General features: G+C 50.9%; 1 protein-coding gene across 2 annotated transcripts; it reads left to right on the top strand.

The window, feature by feature from the left end:
* The first annotated feature begins 8,680 nt into the window (after window positions 1-8,680).
* LSM10 (LSM10, U7 small nuclear RNA associated) lies at window positions 8,681-11,436 on the top strand. 2 transcript variants are annotated; one of them, XM_032302630.1, is made up of 2 exons: window positions 8,681-8,999; window positions 10,678-11,436. In XM_032302630.1, the coding sequence occupies exon 2, from the start codon at window positions 10,701-10,703 to the stop codon at window positions 11,070-11,072; it is 372 nt and encodes a 123-aa protein (XP_032158521.1). In that variant the 5' UTR covers window positions 8,681-8,999; window positions 10,678-10,700; the 3' UTR covers window positions 11,073-11,436. The 2 variants fall into 2 exon arrangements, with proteins under 2 accessions (XP_032158521.1, XP_032158520.1); XM_032302629.1 differs by having other exon boundaries at window positions 8,709-8,744.
* The last annotated feature ends 6,149 nt before the right edge of the window (window positions 11,437-17,585 follow it).

The raw sequence follows: 17,585 nt of genomic DNA on the forward strand, positions 1-17,585 counted from the left end.
CCCTCCACCGCATGTTCATCCTGGACTGAGTAACTGACAAGCTCAGGGCCAGCCAACATCTAGAGGTCAAGGTCCACTGAGTCCCAGGGAGGTAATATCCAGAATGGCAGAAGGCAAGAGAGAGACAGAGCTGAGCTGGCCATTGCCTGACATGGAGCCAACCACCAGGACCACTCGGGCTCCTGACACTGTGGCAAGAGTGGAGGCAGACATAGTTCTGGAACGTGAGGGTCAGGGAAGCTGTCCTTAGCGTGCCTAAGGCATAGCAATTGCATACAGAAAAATAAATCACCAAATGAACTTGTGTTGCTTCCTCCGGATGACAGCTTCACTTCCTACCTGCAGAAGCCCACGGAAGGTGGTCTGGGGAGGAGAAGCAGATCACGGTGTAAGCTGCTTGTTACAGTTTACAAAGTACCCTCTGTCTTAGTCTCTTTTAAGCAATCTGGCCACCAGTTGGCATGGCCTGAAATGGTGACAGAGGAAGGGAAAGGGTCTATCCTGTTCTGAGCTACAAACCCAGACTTCAGCGCCTGCTCCGAGCCTGTCCTAGGGCCTTGTAGGTGGGCCACCAGCTGCCGAGAAGCAGCCTCCTCCCTTTACCTCTCCCAGAGCCATGCGGATGATTTCAAACGTGTCTGTTCCCTCAGTAAATAAACAAGATACAGATCTCTGGTAGGGCAGCCTTGTGATGAGGCAACCTCTGGCTTTCATGTCTCTAGACTTTCATAGATATTGAGAAAAACAAGTTTACCTGCATGGTGGTTGAGGGCAATCAAAGGAGGCAGGAGGACGCAAAGAAAATGGAAGCCAGGGATTGCTCTGGCACAAACGTGAACTGGGTACTGACTGGGTACTAACATCGCATCAGTGTTCGTTTGAAACTAGCCCCTGGGTACAAGGGTGTCCCACCACAGTGCCCAGTGCACTTCGGGGGAAGGTGTGCCATCGTCAGAGTCAGGACACTGGGCTCTGGCCCCAGCCCTGCCCCAAATTCACCATGGCCTCTTGGGCAGTCATTCTCACTAAGCCTCGGTTCCCTTAGCTGGAAGAAAGAGAAAGAACTCGTTCGCTGGCATAAACCTGGCTTGCCCAGATACAGTGTTGAGTGCACAGATTGCTAGGCCCTGCCCCAGGTGGGAGCTGAGAACTGGGACTTATACCTAACTCCACTGGGGGCAGGTCTGCTCTCTCTCAGCTCTCCTGGGACTACCCTCTTCTCAGCTGAGTTTCATACTCTTCCATTCCTGTACATATAATGTTGGCATGCCCTAGATTATGGACGGCAACTTTCTAGAAAAGTCTTTTTTTTTTTTTAAAGATTTTATTTATTAATTTGACAGAGATCACAAATAGGCAGAGAGGCAGGCAGAGAGAGAGGAAGGGAAGCAGGCTCCCCGCTGAGCAGAGAGCCTGATGCGGGGCTCGATCCCACGACCCTGAGATCATGACCCGAGCTGAAGGCAGAGGCCTTAACCCATTGAGCCACCCAGGTGCCCCTAGAAAAGTCTTCTGAATGAAAGTTCTTTGATGGTTCCCGGAAGAAAGGTATAAAAAGTGAGAGTGAAGGGGAGAAAGAAAAGGGGGAAGGGTGTATTTAGCCCTCAGTTCGAAGACTAAAGCCCCCCCCATCTAGTCCACATATGTATCTAGCAATTCCTTTTTTTTTTTTTTAAAGATTCTATTTATTTACTTGACAGAAAGAGCAGAAGCAGGGGAAGCGGGAAAGGGAGAAAGAGGCTCCTCACTGAGCAGGGAGTCCAATATGGGGCTTAAGCCCAGGACTCTAGGATCATGACCTGAGCGGAAGGCAGACGCCCAACTGACTGAGCCACCCAGGCACCCCATGTAGCTAGCCATTCTTTTTTTTTTCTTTTTAAGATTTTTATTTATTTATTTGACAGACGGATCACAAGTAGGCAGAGAGGCAGGCAGAGAGGAGGAAGCAGGCTCCCTGCTGAGCAGAGAGCCTGATGCCCGATGCAGGGCTCGATCCCAGGACCCTGAGATCATGACCTGAGCGAAGGCAGCGGCTTAACCCACTGAGCCACCCAGGCGCCCCTCTAGCCATTCTTAAAGGTGAACTCAATTCTTCCACCCAGCATGGTTACCAGATCCCAGAGATCCTCAGGTGTAAACAGGGGCACAGTCCTTTGTCCGCTTGCACCTGGATCACGGATTTATATCCAGGACAGAAGCCAACTTAAGCTGTGGGAAACCACAAAAAGAGAAATGCAAACTTTAAAAAATATATTTACCAGAGTATCTAATCATAAAGACCCAAATTAAAATCTGAAAACTAATACAACCTTTACTTGACCTTCACTCCCTTTGTATTATGCCCTGGGTAACTCCTCTTCAGCTGCCAAATTCCTGGACAGCTGGCAGGAGAGGGAGTTAAGGGAAGTGTTTACCAGGGGTTGGATTAAGGAAACCCCATCCCAGCTGGATCTTCCCCTCAGAGCTTTGTGACTTAGTGTGAAGTAAATTCTCAGCCTTTTCAACTCACCCTTTTTAAATGAGAATGTCAAAATGCACTCCAAGGGTCAACGGAAATTCCTCCGAATTCTTTAACACTTCCCCCCACCACACACACACACACACACACACACACACACACACTCTCTCTCTCTCTCTCTCTCTCTACTTGTTTTTGGCCAGTGGTGACTCTGCTGACAAAAATAACATTACCTTCTCTGTCAGTTCCCCAAACTACATGAAACCCCCCCATTGCACTGGTCATGGTGAAGCCGCTCCACTGAGCTGGGGGCAGGCCCGGGACACCTAACCCCAGATGTGCACATCTGCCCATCTGCTCTGATCAACTGCCCTCCTCTGTCTTTATAAAAATCTCTCGCTTCCTTTTGAAATGTTGGGGCCTTATTGGGCATTTTCAAGGGGTAGTCATGGTGTCAGCCAAGGACCTGTGACACGAGTCTCTGGATGTCCTAAAGGCCTCCCAGCTTCAGTTACAACTTCTTCCTGTGCTTTCCTTCATCTCTCCTCCCCACTTCAGCATATCTTTTATCTGTACCCTTCCTTCCCTCAGTCACACCCAGCCTTCTTTCTGCCGGTCAGACAGCATCTGAAGGGCTGCTGAGGTTGAACTCCCAGCCAAGCGGCTCCCACCCACCCCCTGGGCCTCGGCTTCTCCCTGGCGGTCCTTGTTCCGCTGTTCCCTCAGCGACACTCGGGCTTCCCAGCTGCCTCCCCCGCCCCCTCCTCCCGCTCCTGTCACCACACAGATCCTTCTCCCTTCTCCTCCAGCCCTGACTTCCCCGACTCTGCCTCATGCAATGGCCTGCTCTCTTCCCCACTCCCCTGGACCTCTGGAAGTCTCTCTGTGGCCCTTCTAAACTCCCATTTTCTTCCTAAAACTCTCTGCCCTTTGGCCACAGTGGCTCACATCCTACTTTCTGACCACACTTCCCCTTTCTCCCTCAGTGCCTTCTGACTGAGGATTGCTCTGCATGGTACAGATGTTGCTGTAGCCGTTTTTAAAAGTCTGTCAAAATGGCCAGGTCAGGAGCATGTCGGTGGCCCAGTCGGTTGAGCATCTGCCTTCAGCTCCAGTCCTGATTCAGGGGTCCTGGGACTGAGCCCTGGGGTGAGCTGCGCTCTCAGCAGGGTGTTGCTGTTCCCTCTCCCTCCACTCCTGCCCCCCTGGCTCTTCTCTCTCTCTCAAATAAATAAAATCTTTAAAAAAAAAAAAAAAAAAGGCTCTGTCAATTGCCTGATGGCCCCTATTTCACTCCCTGCTTCTCTCCCCAGTCCTCACTCTTCCTCTCCTCTCCCTCCTCACCCTGCCCCCCCACCACAGGCTCTCCTGTGCCCTGCAGCACCCGAAAGTGTTGACATCACTTTCTTTCCAAAAGGCTATTTTCAACTATTAACTCGGACATCTCTGTGACCCCTCTCCTCGCCTGCACGGCAGGCTCACTTTCCCTGAGACCTTCCACACCACTTCATAACGCAGTGTCCAACACTGATGTCATTTTTACTTATTTGGTACATTTACCTTGCTTTCAAAAGGCTGAAGAAACTTCTAAAATTAAATATAATAGAGGGGTGCCTGGGTGGCTTAGTCAGTTGAGCGCCTGACTCCTGGTTTTGGCTCAGGTCAGGATCTCAGGGTCATGGCACTGAGAGCCCTGAGTGGGGCTCCATGCTCAGCAGGGAGTCTGCTTCCTCTCTCCCTCTGCCCCTACCCCAGCTCCAGCGTGTGCTCTCGGTCTCTCTCTAAAATAAATAAATCTATATTTTTTTAATAAATCTTTTTTTTTTAAGATTTTATTTATTTGACAGAGATCACAAGCTGGCAGAGAGGGAAGCGGGGCCGGGGTGGGTGGGCAGTGGAGCAGGCTCCCCGCCAAGGAGAGAGCCACCCAGGCACCCCTATAAATAAATCTTTAATGTAATATAGAATAGGATAGTTTTCCATAGAAAGGAACTAGAAACAATGTAGAAGTTACCAAAAATCCTAACACTGGACTCAGATGCCTGGGAGCAAGGGACTGTTGAGGGGTTTGGCACCGGGTGCTGACTTGGAGCAGGGGACCTGGGTATTGCCCTCTCGGGATTCTGTGATCCTCTGACAATTAGAAACTAAACCAGAGGGGCGCCTGGGTGGCTCAGTGGGTTAAAGCCTCTGCCTTCGGCTCAGGTCATGATCCCAGGGTCCTGGGATGGAGCCCCACATCAGGCTCTCTGCTCAGCAGGGAGCCTGCTTCCTCCTCTGTCTCTCTGCCTGCCAGTCTGCCTACTTGACGATCTCTGGCTGTCAAATAAATAAATAATCGTTAAAAAAAGAAAAAGAAACTAAACCATACCAGCTCATCTAAAGGGAATAGAGACATTCAAGTCTCCTGAAATGAAGGCAATTCAAGTGGACCCAGCACTAGGCTAGGTGTTTGGCTGCAAAAAACTGAAACCAATTCCGACTACTTCACTAGACGAGGAATCTACTTAAAGGGCTTTAGGCAACTCACAGTTGTCAGGAAGACCAGAGAAGCGTGAGAGAACGGCCAGGAGCCAAGGAAAGGCACCAGGAGCCAAGGAAGGGCAGGGGACTCCAGTGCCAGCAGCAGCTTTAGCAACAGGCCTAGGATGGTACAGGCACAGACACAGAACCTGAACAGTCCCTGCTGGCTTAGGTCGCAAGCCCATGCCATAGCCAACAAGGATCAGAGACAATTTCTGGCCCTTAAATTATCTGTAGTAGGAAGCAGAACCCCACTTCCCACAGAAATGCATAGAATGTCAGATTCCTCCAAATGTGAGGAAAGGAATTTAATTGACTGAGTAGCCAAAAAATGAGATAGCCCCTACAGGGTCATCCCACCATCTCTCAAGATAACCAGAGTTACAATTTAAATCACTGAGGGACTCCTGACTGGCTCAGTCAGAAGAGCATGCAACTCTTGACCTGGGGGTTGTGAGTTCAAGCCCCAAACTGGGTATAGAGATTACCAAAAAAATAAATAAACTTAAAAAAAATTTCTTTAGGGGCGCCTGGGTGGCTCAGTCAGTTAAGCATCCAACTCTTGATTTTGGCTCAGGTCATGATCTCAGGGTCCTGTGATCAAGCCCTGCCTTGGGCTCCATGCTCAACAGGGAGTCTGCTTAAGATTCTCTCTCTCCCTCTCCCTCTGCTCCTCCCCCAGACACGTCCACTCTCTCTCTGCCCCTCAAATAAATAAATCTTTTATCCATTTCTTTGAGAGAAAGAGAAAGCACAAGCAGAGGGAAGAGGCAGAAGGAGAAGCAGACTCCCTGCTGAGCAGGGAGGCTGACATGGCGCTTGATCCCAGAACCCCAGAGATCATGACCTGAGCTGAAGGCAAGACACTTAACCGAGTAACCCAGGCACCCCAATAAATAAATCTTTAAAAAAAAAAAAAAAAAAGACTCTGTTAGTCATTGGTTCCTCCTCTTCCCACCTACACTCCAGATCTAATCAGCCTTCAAAGACTCGGATTAACTTGTTTCAGTCTCGAACATTCAGCCCTTCTTTCCATTCCCATGCCACCATCTTTATTCAGATCCCTGTCACCTCACCACATTCATAACCAGTGTTCCTCCTATAACTGGTTTGTAGTGTGAAGCATTTAGGCCTCCTAAGGCCTTCTCTGTCTCAGCACCCAGGAGACTAGCTGGGGAGGAAATAAGATTCACATAAATAAGTATGGTGAATCTGCATATGAGAAACATACATAGAGCAAGCAACATGTTACAGGGGTTAGGGGAGAGACATCGCTCCCAAAGTGGGTAATCACTATAAGGTGGGTAATCGCTTCAGAAAGGTACAGCAACTGGGGCACCTGGGTGGCTCAGTGGGTTAGGCCGCTGCCTTCGGCTCAGGTCATGATCTCAGGGTGCTGGGATCGAGTCCCGCATCGGGCTCTCTGCTCAGCGGGGAGCCTGCTTCCCTCTGTCTCTCTCTGCCTGCCTCTCCATCTACTTGTGATTTCTCTCTGTCAAATAAATAAATAAATAAAATCTTAAAAAAAAAACAAAAAACAAAAAAAACAAAAACAAAAAAAAAAAGAAAGGTACAGCAACTAAGCCAGGCTTTGAAGGAGAGATTGGACTTAACAGCCAAGGATAAACAAGAGAGGATCTAAGGCAGATGCAGCAGGATAACAAAGGCAGAGGCAGGAGTGGAGGGCTTGTCTGAGTTGCTGAGTGGCTAGGTCTACCTAGAGAGGAGGACATCGGATCTCAAATTTTAGTGCGCATTATTGGATGTGAAGATTTCCGAGCTCCGCTTCTGATTCTGTGAAACAAAGCCTTCCATGAAAGCAACTTGTTCCCATACCACACTTTAAGAAACACTGCTTGGAGGGCTTGAGTAGAGAACCTGAAAGAGATGCAGCTGGAACATGAGTTGGAATCAGATCAGTGTCAGCCTTGGAATCTTTTCTGCTTGTGAATCAAAAGTTTTCTTAGCAGGTAAATTATGAGATCATAACTGTATTTTGAATCCATTCATGAGTGGACCAGTAAGATGGTTTTTATTATGAATCAAATGAAAGAAAGAAGGCCTCAACTGGGTTGGCAAAAGTCAAAATGAAAAGGCAAGTAAAGGGTGGGAGACCCTTCTTCCAAGAATTTGCAGGACTCAGTGACTGATAGGGACAGGGAATCAAGAAATGATCAAACTTATCCTGCTTATTCTAGGTGCTCAATTTGAGTAGCTGAAAAATGTGGTAGCAACCACAGAAGTAGAAAAATTCAGGGCAACAACCAATTTGGGAAGGACATAAATCCGTCTTGTAGACATGCTGACTTTCAAGTACTACTAAGACATGTGGGAATAACCGTCAGACAGTTGGAAAACGGAGTTCTGCAGAGCAGTCTGGGCTGGTGTGCTAGGCAAGAGACTCAGGACATAGTAGTAGGCAGCATGTATAGATGTGACCAATTAGAGAGGGAGGCTGGGAATACAGCCCCAGAGAAAGCACATATATTAGGCAGCAGGAGAATGAGGTTTAAAAAAGGAGAGAGATGGAGAAGAAACAAACCAAATGATACAATGCCCCGGGGCGGGGCGAGGGAGGAAAAAAAAAAAAAAAAAAAAACTAAGGAGGAGAATGGTCTAGAAGTTGGGAAAAGGACTACCCTTGGAGAACCACAGGTATAGAGGCCTCCTCAAGAAGTTCAAGTGTGAAAGGTAGGAAAACAAGAGTAGCTGGCATGGAGGACAAAGGCAGATTCTATTTTTAGAATGAGAAGAGACGAACTGTGATCTTTGGCGAAAGGGGAAGCCTCCTGGGGGAGCTGGAAATCAAAGAGAGTGAAGGAATGAAACAAGCCTAACTCCTATGGAGCCAGGTGCTTGCACCTATGAATGAAGGTCCATTCTCTGAGATAGACACTACCTTGTTTGTTTGTTTGTTTTCTGACAGGGAAATTGAAGCTTTTACCATGGCTATAGAGGGACCTTTGAAAAATGTAAATCAGATCACATCACCCCCTGCCCCCCCCCATAGCCTATCATTGCATTTCTAGTAATACCTGAGGAAACCTGGGCACAAAGAGGATGATTCACTTGTGGACAGTCAGTTAGCAGGGAGCAGATCTGAAGCTAGGCACTGCCTCCAGAGCCTGCACTCCTAAGCAGAAATCCAAATCCCTTACCTTGGCTTACAAAGCCATAAGTACTCTGGCTCTTGCTTCCTCTCCCACCTCTTGGCATACCACTGTCCTGTCTTACTGGCTTCTCCGTTTTCCCAAACTGGCGAGCACATTTCCACCAAGTCCTTTGCACAAACAGTTCCTTCTAATCGCGGTGCTCCTCTCCTAGTTTTCACAAATTGGCTTTATGTCATTGATCTCAGCTCAGATGTCACCGTCTCAGGACATCACTGATCATCCAATAAAAAGCCACCCGGCCACTATCACATCACCCTATTTTAATTCTCTGAAGGACTTTTAACATTTTCTTGTTAGCTTTCGTACGGAAGCCCGCCCCAAGCAGATTTATGGATCGCCAGGTCAGGGAGCTGATCATCTCCTTGGTCACCGCTGTGTGTTCCAGAGCCTGGGAGGCGGCCTGACGCACGGAGGACGCTCAATGAGTATTTGTTTAAAGAATGAATGGCTCCAGTGACGAAGACACCCCAAGACGCAGGCCCGGAAACGCCCGAGCGCGAGCGTGGCGCTCGCGAGGCATTCTGGGGGTTGTAGTTCCGGGCGCGTCCGCCGTGGCGCAAGCTTACGTCGGCCGCGCTCTCTATGCACCGGTAGGACAGAGCGGCCCGGCTGTTGCCATGGCTTCTCGGCACCGCCGCGGGAGGGAAGCGGCCACGCGAGGCGCCAGCTAGTTTGGGCGACGAGGCGGGCCGGGAAGCGGAAGAAGTCCGGTGCTCTGGGTCCCGGAGCCTGGGGCGGAGCTCGGGGGCGCCCGGAACTCCGGAGAGCGGCGGCGAGCCGGGGAAGCGCTTCCTTCCCGATTTGCCGAGTAGAGCCCATCTCCCCACGCCCACCCCCACTGCTCCGTGAGTAAAGGGTCGTCACCATCCCCATTTTCCCGCTGGGCTGACAGGCTTGAAGAAGCTAAGCGGTTTGCCCGAGGTCGCTCACCTGGGAAGTGGCAGAGCCCGTCCTAGAGCCCGGGACTGCCCCTTTGGCGTCCCCCCATCCCCGCCGGGCAACCCCCAACCCCACCTCCACCCCGGGCAGTCCTTACTGTCGCCGGAGTGGCATTCTGGTGAAGCCTGGGTGGGGTCTTTACACTCCTCCGGCTGGACGCCCCCGTCGGTGGTGTGGTCTGGGTTGCCACACTTAACGCCAGCTCTGCACAGCCTGGGGTCGGGGTTGAGTGAGGTCTCAGGGAGGAAAGTTCCACCACCTTACACTGAGAGTCTGAAAGGAGGGACTAGATAAGACAGAGTTACATTCATACAGCATCAGGTCGTGATGAAAGCAAAGGACATTCTGTGTGGGGAGATTCGGTTGGCCTCGTTTAGCCTCTGGTTTAATAGATGTGGAAACAGGTTCAGAGACATTAAGTAACTAACTGTCCTAGGTTTACAGGGTTTGTGGGTGGAGTGAGGATTCCAACCTACTTTTCTCTGCCTTCAAAACCTGTGTGCTTTATATGCTGCCATGTCGGGGTTGTTGTTGTTGTTGTTGTTGTTGTTTTCCACTTTACCAAAATTTCTTCTTCCATGGTGGTTGTATGGTGTAGACCAGTCATTCTGGGAGCATGGGCCCCGTTCCAGCAACATCAGTGTTAACTGAGAACATGTTAGAAATTACCATTATTTGGCACCACCTTGGACCTACTAAGTTTGAAATCTAGAGGGGAGCCCAACATTCTGCAGTTTAACGAGTCCTCAGGTGATTCCGAGACACCACACCAACATGTGAGAACTACGAGTGATTGATGTAGGGATCATGGTAAAGTTCAGATTCTTTCAGTCTGGGGAGAGATCAGGGATTTTGCATTCCTTTTTTTTTAAAGATTTTATTTATTTTTTATTTAAGAGAAAGAGAGCGAGAGAGCACAAGCAAGAGGAGGGGCAGAGGGAGAGGAGGAAGCAGACTCCGCTCTGAGCAAGGAGCCGGATGTGGGACTTGATCCCAAGACCCTGGGTCCTGACCTGAGCCAACGGCAGCCGCTTAAGCAGCTGAGCTGCCTAGGCCCCCCAGGATTCTGCATGCGTAGCAAGCTCCTAGGTGATGCTGCTAGTGCTGGTCCACAGATCACACTTTAAGTAGCAAGGTTGTAAACTACACCTTAGGCCCCACCCCTGACTGAATGAATCAGACCTTTTGGGCGGTGGCAGCCAGGAAAAACCCACCAGGTGATTGAATGTGCAGCAATGTGGGATTAGGAGTCAGGCAGTGATAGATTTGAATCCCAGCACCTCCAGGCATCAACTGTGTAACCTTGGGCAAGTCACGTCCCATCTCTTGCTCATATTTTCTTTATTTACAAGATGAGTAGAAGTAATTGTTGGCTTGCCTGGTAGTGGAAGGGTTCTGTGAGACATGTGCAAGTGTGAGATGTGTGCAATCACCTGGCCCAAAGGGTGTTCCGCAGACACAGAGATTGGGGAGCCTGGCCAGGCTGACTTGGAGAGATCTGTGCCAGAGCCTGGTGGAGGGGAGCTCGCAGTTGTAGCCCCCAAGCCTGCCACAGCTCCCGTCTGTGTGCTCCTGCTCCCACAGCCAGCAGCTCTGGGCATGGAAGCATGGCGGTGAGCCACTCGGTGAAGGAGCGGACCATCTCCGAGAACAGCCTCATCATCCTGCTGCAGGGCCTCCAGGGCCAGGTGACCACCGTGGACCTGCGGGATGAGAGCGTGGCCCGCGGCCGCATAGACAATGTCGATGCTTTCATGAACATCCGCCTAGCCAACGTCACCTACACAGACCGCTGGGGACATCAGGTCGAGCTGGATGACCTCTTTGTGACCGGCCGCAACGTCCGCTACGTCCACATCCCTGATGACGTGAACATCACGGCCACCATCGAGCAACAGCTGCAGGTCATCCACCGTGTGCGCAACTTCGGCAGCAAGGGCCAAGGCCGCCGGGAGTTCCCCTCCAAAAAGTACAAATGAGCCTTCTCTTCGGCCAGCCCCTGTCCCCATTCAGGTTCCTCCAGAGTTCTACTGAGCCAACCCCGCCTGCTCCCCTCCCTGCCTAGAGCCCAGGAAGAGAGCAGGGCCGGCCCAGAGACCGGGGTCGCTCAGACAGACACCCCCGTCACAGCTGCCTTTCAGACTCACGCTGGGATTCTGCTTATCTCTCTGTGGCCTTGATCATTTACATCGGGATCTGATGTACGGATTGCGGGCATCTGTCAAGTTGTCCTTGGCCCTCTCCCGGTGCAGGTTTTGGAGGGTACTCAGACTCAGCCACCCCTGAGTGTTCAGGTTTCTCACAGTTGTGTTTGCTTTCTCATAAAACTTGGATATAAACAAGTCCATGCCTTGTGCTTTCCTTGATGTGTGCTGGGCTCCGTGTGGGTCCAACGTGGTAGACAGTGGACTTAAACTTGGGAGCACACTGGAATCCATTGAACCACATTAGCTATTCAGATTTAATTGGTGTGGGGGTGTAGTCTGGACACTGGGATTCTTTTTAAGTTTCTCAGGTGAGAGGCACCTGAGTGGTCCAGTCTTTAAGCCTCTGCCTTCAGCTCAGGTCATGATTCCAGGATCCTAGGATCAAGTCCCTCATCAGGCTCCCTGTTCAGAGGGGAATCTGCTTTTCCCTCTCCCTCTGCTGCTCCCTCCTGTTCCTCTCTCTTTCTCTTTCTGTCTCAAATAAAAATCTTAAAAAAAAAAAAAAATTCTCAGGCAGTACTACTAAGCAGCAAAGTTTGAGAATTATAGGTGAGTGCTTCAGTTTGGCCTGATGAAAAGCAGCTTTTCTGGTCAGATTCCCTGTTGAAGAGGCTGTTCGTCTCCTTGCTCTTTCCTGAGGTAGAGAGGTTGAGGTAATCCTGGGCCCTCCCCTCGAGTGTGGGAGCTTATCCAACAGGAAGAAATCAGGCTCTGATTCTGAGAAGTTTTGGGGTCCTCAGGAAGAAGGGGCTCTCGGGGGCAGAAGCCAAGTCTTTGCCATGGCTGCCATGCAGCATACCAGCCCTGCCACGGGCAAGCAATGGTCTTAGCCAAAGCAGCTGTGTCCTCATCAAACATCCAGAGAGCTGATACAAGGTGGGCCTTCTGAGCACACACTGTCAAATAAGATTTGGTCCCTTCCAGAGTGGGGCTTCCTGTCCAGTGGAGGAGGGGGTCAAGAACCAAGAACTTGGGCTGAAATCCAGCCTGAGGACCGCTGCACCCGAGTCTCGAGTAAGGCAGGGGCGTTTGACCTTCAAATGCTTTCATTTCTCCAGGGGGACTTGAGACGAATGTGTTCACTTGGGCAGTAGCAGCCTGAGGCATCCGGTCGCCTCCCCTCCCAATCTTTGTCAAAGTGTGGTCCTTGAGCAACCTCATCAGAACCAACTGGGATGTTTCTGGAAAAGCTGCTTTGCTGGCTCCCCCTTCCCCAGATGTGAACCAGAATCCAGAACCCAGGAATCTGCATCAACACACACACACACACGCGTGCGCGCCATGACTCTTTTGAATACTGTTTATTTCATCGCCTACAGGTCGCAGAAGTCCCTGAGACTTGATCTTTGCCTTCAGGAGAGAACAGAGGGTTCTAGCAGGGAGAAGACAACTCTTGAGTTTCTAGGCCCCTCTGACAGCCCCAGTTAAGGGGAGCGACACCACTGCTCTGAGAAACCAGAAGGCAAGCACAGAAGGGAGGTCCTCACTGTGGAGATGTCCCTGCGCTTGAAGTAAGCGAGGAGGGCCACCCTGTCTGGAGTGATGAATGTGGGGGGAGTCCCAGAGCAATCTCCGTTGCAGACGTTTCCAAACATGAAGAGGACTTATGCTGGGAGTTTGGCCTGGAGATGAACGAGAGGTCCAGTTCTATTAAAGGGTGTGCCAGCGACTTCCACAGCCTCCCCCAGGCCGGGGAGGGAAGCTAGCAGGCTAGCTCAGACTGCTGAGACTGAAGCACACATCCTCCTTCCAGAAGCATCATGCACCAGACCCCGCAGGCCCACTGTCATCCACATGTGAGGCACTGGAAGGATAGAGCAGGAGGGGAGACAGACCTGCTGAGACATACTCCTGCTGAACCCTTGGGGTAGAGCACAGCTAAGTCTTCAAACCCCAGGGATAGGTTGGCATCTGGTCCTGGATTACTGGGAAAAGCTGTCAGGGGCCCCAGAAGTATTGGGGGCCAGGAGAGCCTAGTGCCCATCAGGCCATAATGAGCCAGATTTCCCCAATGGCTACCCATCATGCATTCCACTAAGATGCCTCTGCTTACAATGCCAGCTACTGAAGGAACGTCAGGATGGACAGGGTCCTTCCCCTGGAAAGCTGGTATTTCAGAGGGGAAGACTGACAATTAAAAAAATAAAAATTCTTACAGATGTCATGAAGGAAATAAACGAGGTACTTGAGAGAGAACCCAGAGGTGGCTTTATTTTGGCAAGTGTAGCCTGAAGAAGTGAAATGTAAACCAAGGAGTCTGCTGTTTAAAGACCAAGGGAAGGCAGAAAAAACTGCCAGTGCAAAGATCCTGCTGTGGGAACCCAGGAGGTGGGGGGCAGTAACGAGGGCCACTGTGACCATCAGAGGGGAGAGAGACAAGTGAGGCTAGAGAAGGGGACAGGACTGGGGCAAATGATACCAGGCCTTGTGCATGAGGAGTGTAGCTGGTTCCAGAGCCAGTGAACTTGAATTTTTCCTAACTCAGCAGAGTTCCTACTTCACCCCATTCAGCCAGAGTAGCAGAAACTCAATGCCGCTGGTTCAAAGTTCTCCCTTTCCTTGGAACGGGTTGAATTCTAGCACATTTCCCTTGAAGATGGCCATCGTGGGAAAGGCGGTCTGGTCTGGTGCTCATCCCATCACACTAGCATCGCTGAGATGTCCTCATTTCCTTCTGGCCTTTTGTGATCAGCCCACTCAGGCTGCCACCCAGTCACTCCTCCGTGACACACAGACCCTTTCAGGAGTAACCCATACACCTCTCTTGGCATCCAGATTTTTATTCTACTTTTCCCAGGCCATATTAGGCCCAGGAAATTCTTAGGCTCTTGGCTTATTTAGGCCCTGTTTGCCCGAATGCAGCGCACAGCTGTTTCTTTGGAGGGTTTTGTTACTGCCTGGCACTCACTCGCCCAGGAAAAGAGCTCAGATCTTGATGCTCCCCAGGTCTGGACACCTGGCTGACCCTCCAGCTCCCAGGCTGAGGAGAAGCTGGTCTAGTCTCAGAGACCAACCCACTACCCCCACCAAGTCTCAGTCTCCCAGATCCCCCTTGCTACACAGTTTTCCAAATTTGTACGTGCACAGAAATTCCTTCCATTCCTCCCCCCGAAGGCTAAGCTTTTGGAATTCAGAAGCTAAAAATGAGCTCCGCATTCTGTTGTATCATTTGTTTCCCGAAGTCACGAAGGCAGAGTAACCTAACTCTCTGCAGAGGGGAAGGAAGGGACAGCAAGGAAAAGATGAAAAACATCTTTCCAAGTGTTATCGCCCTATTGGATTTGGTGTTTTGCTGCTCACTGCCGTGGCCTTTGTTCAAGCCTGAGTATACACCAACATGGGGAGGCCCAGTTGATGACTGAGCCCCCAGAAATTCTCATTGCCCAGGTGGCCTGATGGGTCCCCATCTTGCCCTGCCCTCCTGGAGAGAAGAGTGCAGGGGGTCTCTGTCATTTGGAGGAGGGGACTGCCAGGCTGGACATACAGCCGGAAGTTCACATCTCCCTGGGGACCACCCAAGTGATGGAGCTCCTTGCCGCCCCAACCCCCAGATCTCAGCTGGATGGGATGTGACAGAGAACATCTAGCGCCCTGAGTTCCAATCTGGCATCCCCAGCTGAAGGGCCCCCCGCCCCAGGGCAAAGTGGGTCCCTTGAGCTCCTATCAACGTTCCAGAAAGGACCCAGAGAAACAGCACATAGCATGTGAAGGGTGACCAAGCTGGTGTGCTCTCTGTTTGGGGCTGAAATTAAACAGATAGAGCGGCGGTCACCCTGGCTTGCTCCCCCAATCACATGCCCCAGCATCTGTAAAGTGAGGCTTATAATCAATAAAAGGGAAGAAATGACTTGATGTAGGTAGTATGAGAGACAAAATCCTTTTTTTTTTTTAAGATTATTTATTTATTTATTTGACCGAGATCACAAGTAGACAGAGAGGCAGGCAGAGAGAGAGGGAAGCAGGCTCCCTGCTGAGCAGAGAGCCTGATGCGGGGCTCGATCCCAGGACCCTGGGATCATGACCTGAGCCGAAGGCAGAGGCTTTAACCCACTGAGCCACCCAGGCACCCCGAGAGACAAAATCTTACTGAATATGAGACTTGTGTGGAGGGAAAATTCTGACAGAAGCTTTGACAGCAAGAGGATCAGGAACCACTGATCCATTCCAACTCGGTCATTTTATAGCTGAGGAAACTGAGGCCCAGTTTCTTCAGAGTGAAAGGGAAGGAGGAGGGCTCTTCCCAGGCCCCATGGTGAAGTTAATGGCTGAATGCCAAGATAGTTGTCACAAACAGCTACCATTTGCTGACTCCAACTGCGGGCCCAGACCTGTGCCAGGGGCGGTGGGAGGGCAGAGCCATAGTCTTTTTGGTCTCCCGGGGTCCCCAGCATCTCAGTGCTCTGTACATAGCAGGCGCACCATAAATCTTCACGGGATGGAAAAATCATCTCCTTTCATCACAACAACAACTGGGAGGTATATCTTAATAGCCTTATGTTACCCTGGCACCACCAGGCCCAGAGAGGTTAAGTGACTTGCTCAGGATCTCACAATCAAAGAGCCAGGGAATAACATAGTGAGGATTTGAACTCAAGTCTGTAGGACTCCAGCTCCATGATCTTAACTACTGCACCGTTATGCTTCCCAGCACTCCTGACATCACACCGATGGCAAAAAGAAGCCGTGCGTCTGCTCGCCTCCGTGGTGGCCCCCACCGGGGTGTGGGGCTGGCACTCGAAACTCTGCCATACCCAGGGCTTGGGGCTTGACCACAAGAAGAAGCCAGAAGCCAGCAGTATGCAGGGTGTGCTGGGTCACAGAAGCCTGAGGAAGCTCCTCAGGGGTGAAGGTTTCTTCCTCTCCTTCTGTGACAGGCAGATCTGCCTATACCTCATCAAGCAAGCATCTTCGCTGTTATGACAGGCGTCACTTTGTTATGGCAGTACCGTCTGCTGGTGTGCCCAAAGTTGGAGAGCCAGCAGGCAGCAGGAGCGTATGTGAGTGTGTGTGTGTGAGTGTGTGAGTGTGAGTGTGAGTGTGTGGAGTGGTGCAACCAGTCTCCTCATGTTGGTGTCCTGACGACAATTTCTCATTTCCTCTGGCTGGCACCTTTCGTTTTTATTCATTACCTCTTCTCCCTTCTTTTTTCTTCCTCCTCCTCTTCTTTGTTAAAATGCTATATTGTGAGGCAACTGAAAGTCTCTGGGGGTTGGGGATGGTGGTGTCAGCTCCAAGTGACTCATCTAGCTGATAATTAGAGCTCTGGAAAACCCAAAACTCATTCCTGGCAGAGTCATGGCTTCCGGAATTCCTAGGCTTTTCCCTTTGTCAGAGACAGAAGCTGGGGGCTGTGGCCTGGCTCCTTTGTGCCTGACTTTCAGTCCCCAACTTTACTGAAGTGAGCGTGAGCACTTTTACTGGCCAGGTCCTGCGAGAAGATGCTTCCATCCTCACCCAGTCCTCTCAGTGATCCCTACTCTAACAGAATGGTAAGGTCAGGGAACCCACACAGAGTCACTCAGCTTGTGAGAGACGCAGCAAGGACTCAAATCTAGTCTTTCTGGAATTTGCCAGACTTGGTTGGAATCACAACCCTGTCGTTATTAGCTGTATGTCTTGGGAGAGGTTACTTCCCCTCTCAGAGCTCTAGCTGCTGCTGCTTCTGTAAACAGACTCCCAACCCTGATGCCTCTAAAGTGCTTAACACAGCATGTGACACAACAGCAGGGAGCTGTTTTGATTACTGTTGTCACTTAGTCCTGTCAGCCCAGTGGGCACCAGGTGTTCTGAGAGACAAAGAGATGGACACAGAGGAGGCCAGACTCACACCGACTCTCATGTCCTGGTACTGCTTGTGTGGAGATGACACAAATGCACATACAGGGAAGCACCTGGCCACATGCCCCTAGGAAAACCCAGCAGCACACAGAGGCTTGGAGATGTATGCCCACACATGGATACAGAGTGACGCAGGAAACCGCCGGAAAGACACCCGGGAGTTAGACAGTCACATGTGGCCAGCACACTGCCTCACACCTCTGAGACAAAGGATTGGGGCCACGGTCGTTGGTGCCACTGCTACTGAGCCCTTCTAGCTGCTTCTGGATGCCAGAGGAGGGAAGCCAGGCTCTCAGAGGGCCTCCGTGAGTCACCCGCCTGATGCAATCCCTTTAAAGGGCTCATCTGCTGGTGCAAGAAGCTGATTCATGGAGGGCGTGGTTGCTGGAGGAGGAGGAGAAAGGGACCGAAACTGCAGCAGGAGGGACTGAGAGGTTAGATGGTTGG

This window comes from Mustela erminea, chromosome 10, assembly GCF_009829155.1.
Source record: "Mustela erminea isolate mMusErm1 chromosome 10, mMusErm1.Pri, whole genome shotgun sequence".
In the NCBI taxonomy this organism is placed as follows: domain Eukaryota; kingdom Metazoa; phylum Chordata; class Mammalia; order Carnivora; family Mustelidae; genus Mustela; species Mustela erminea.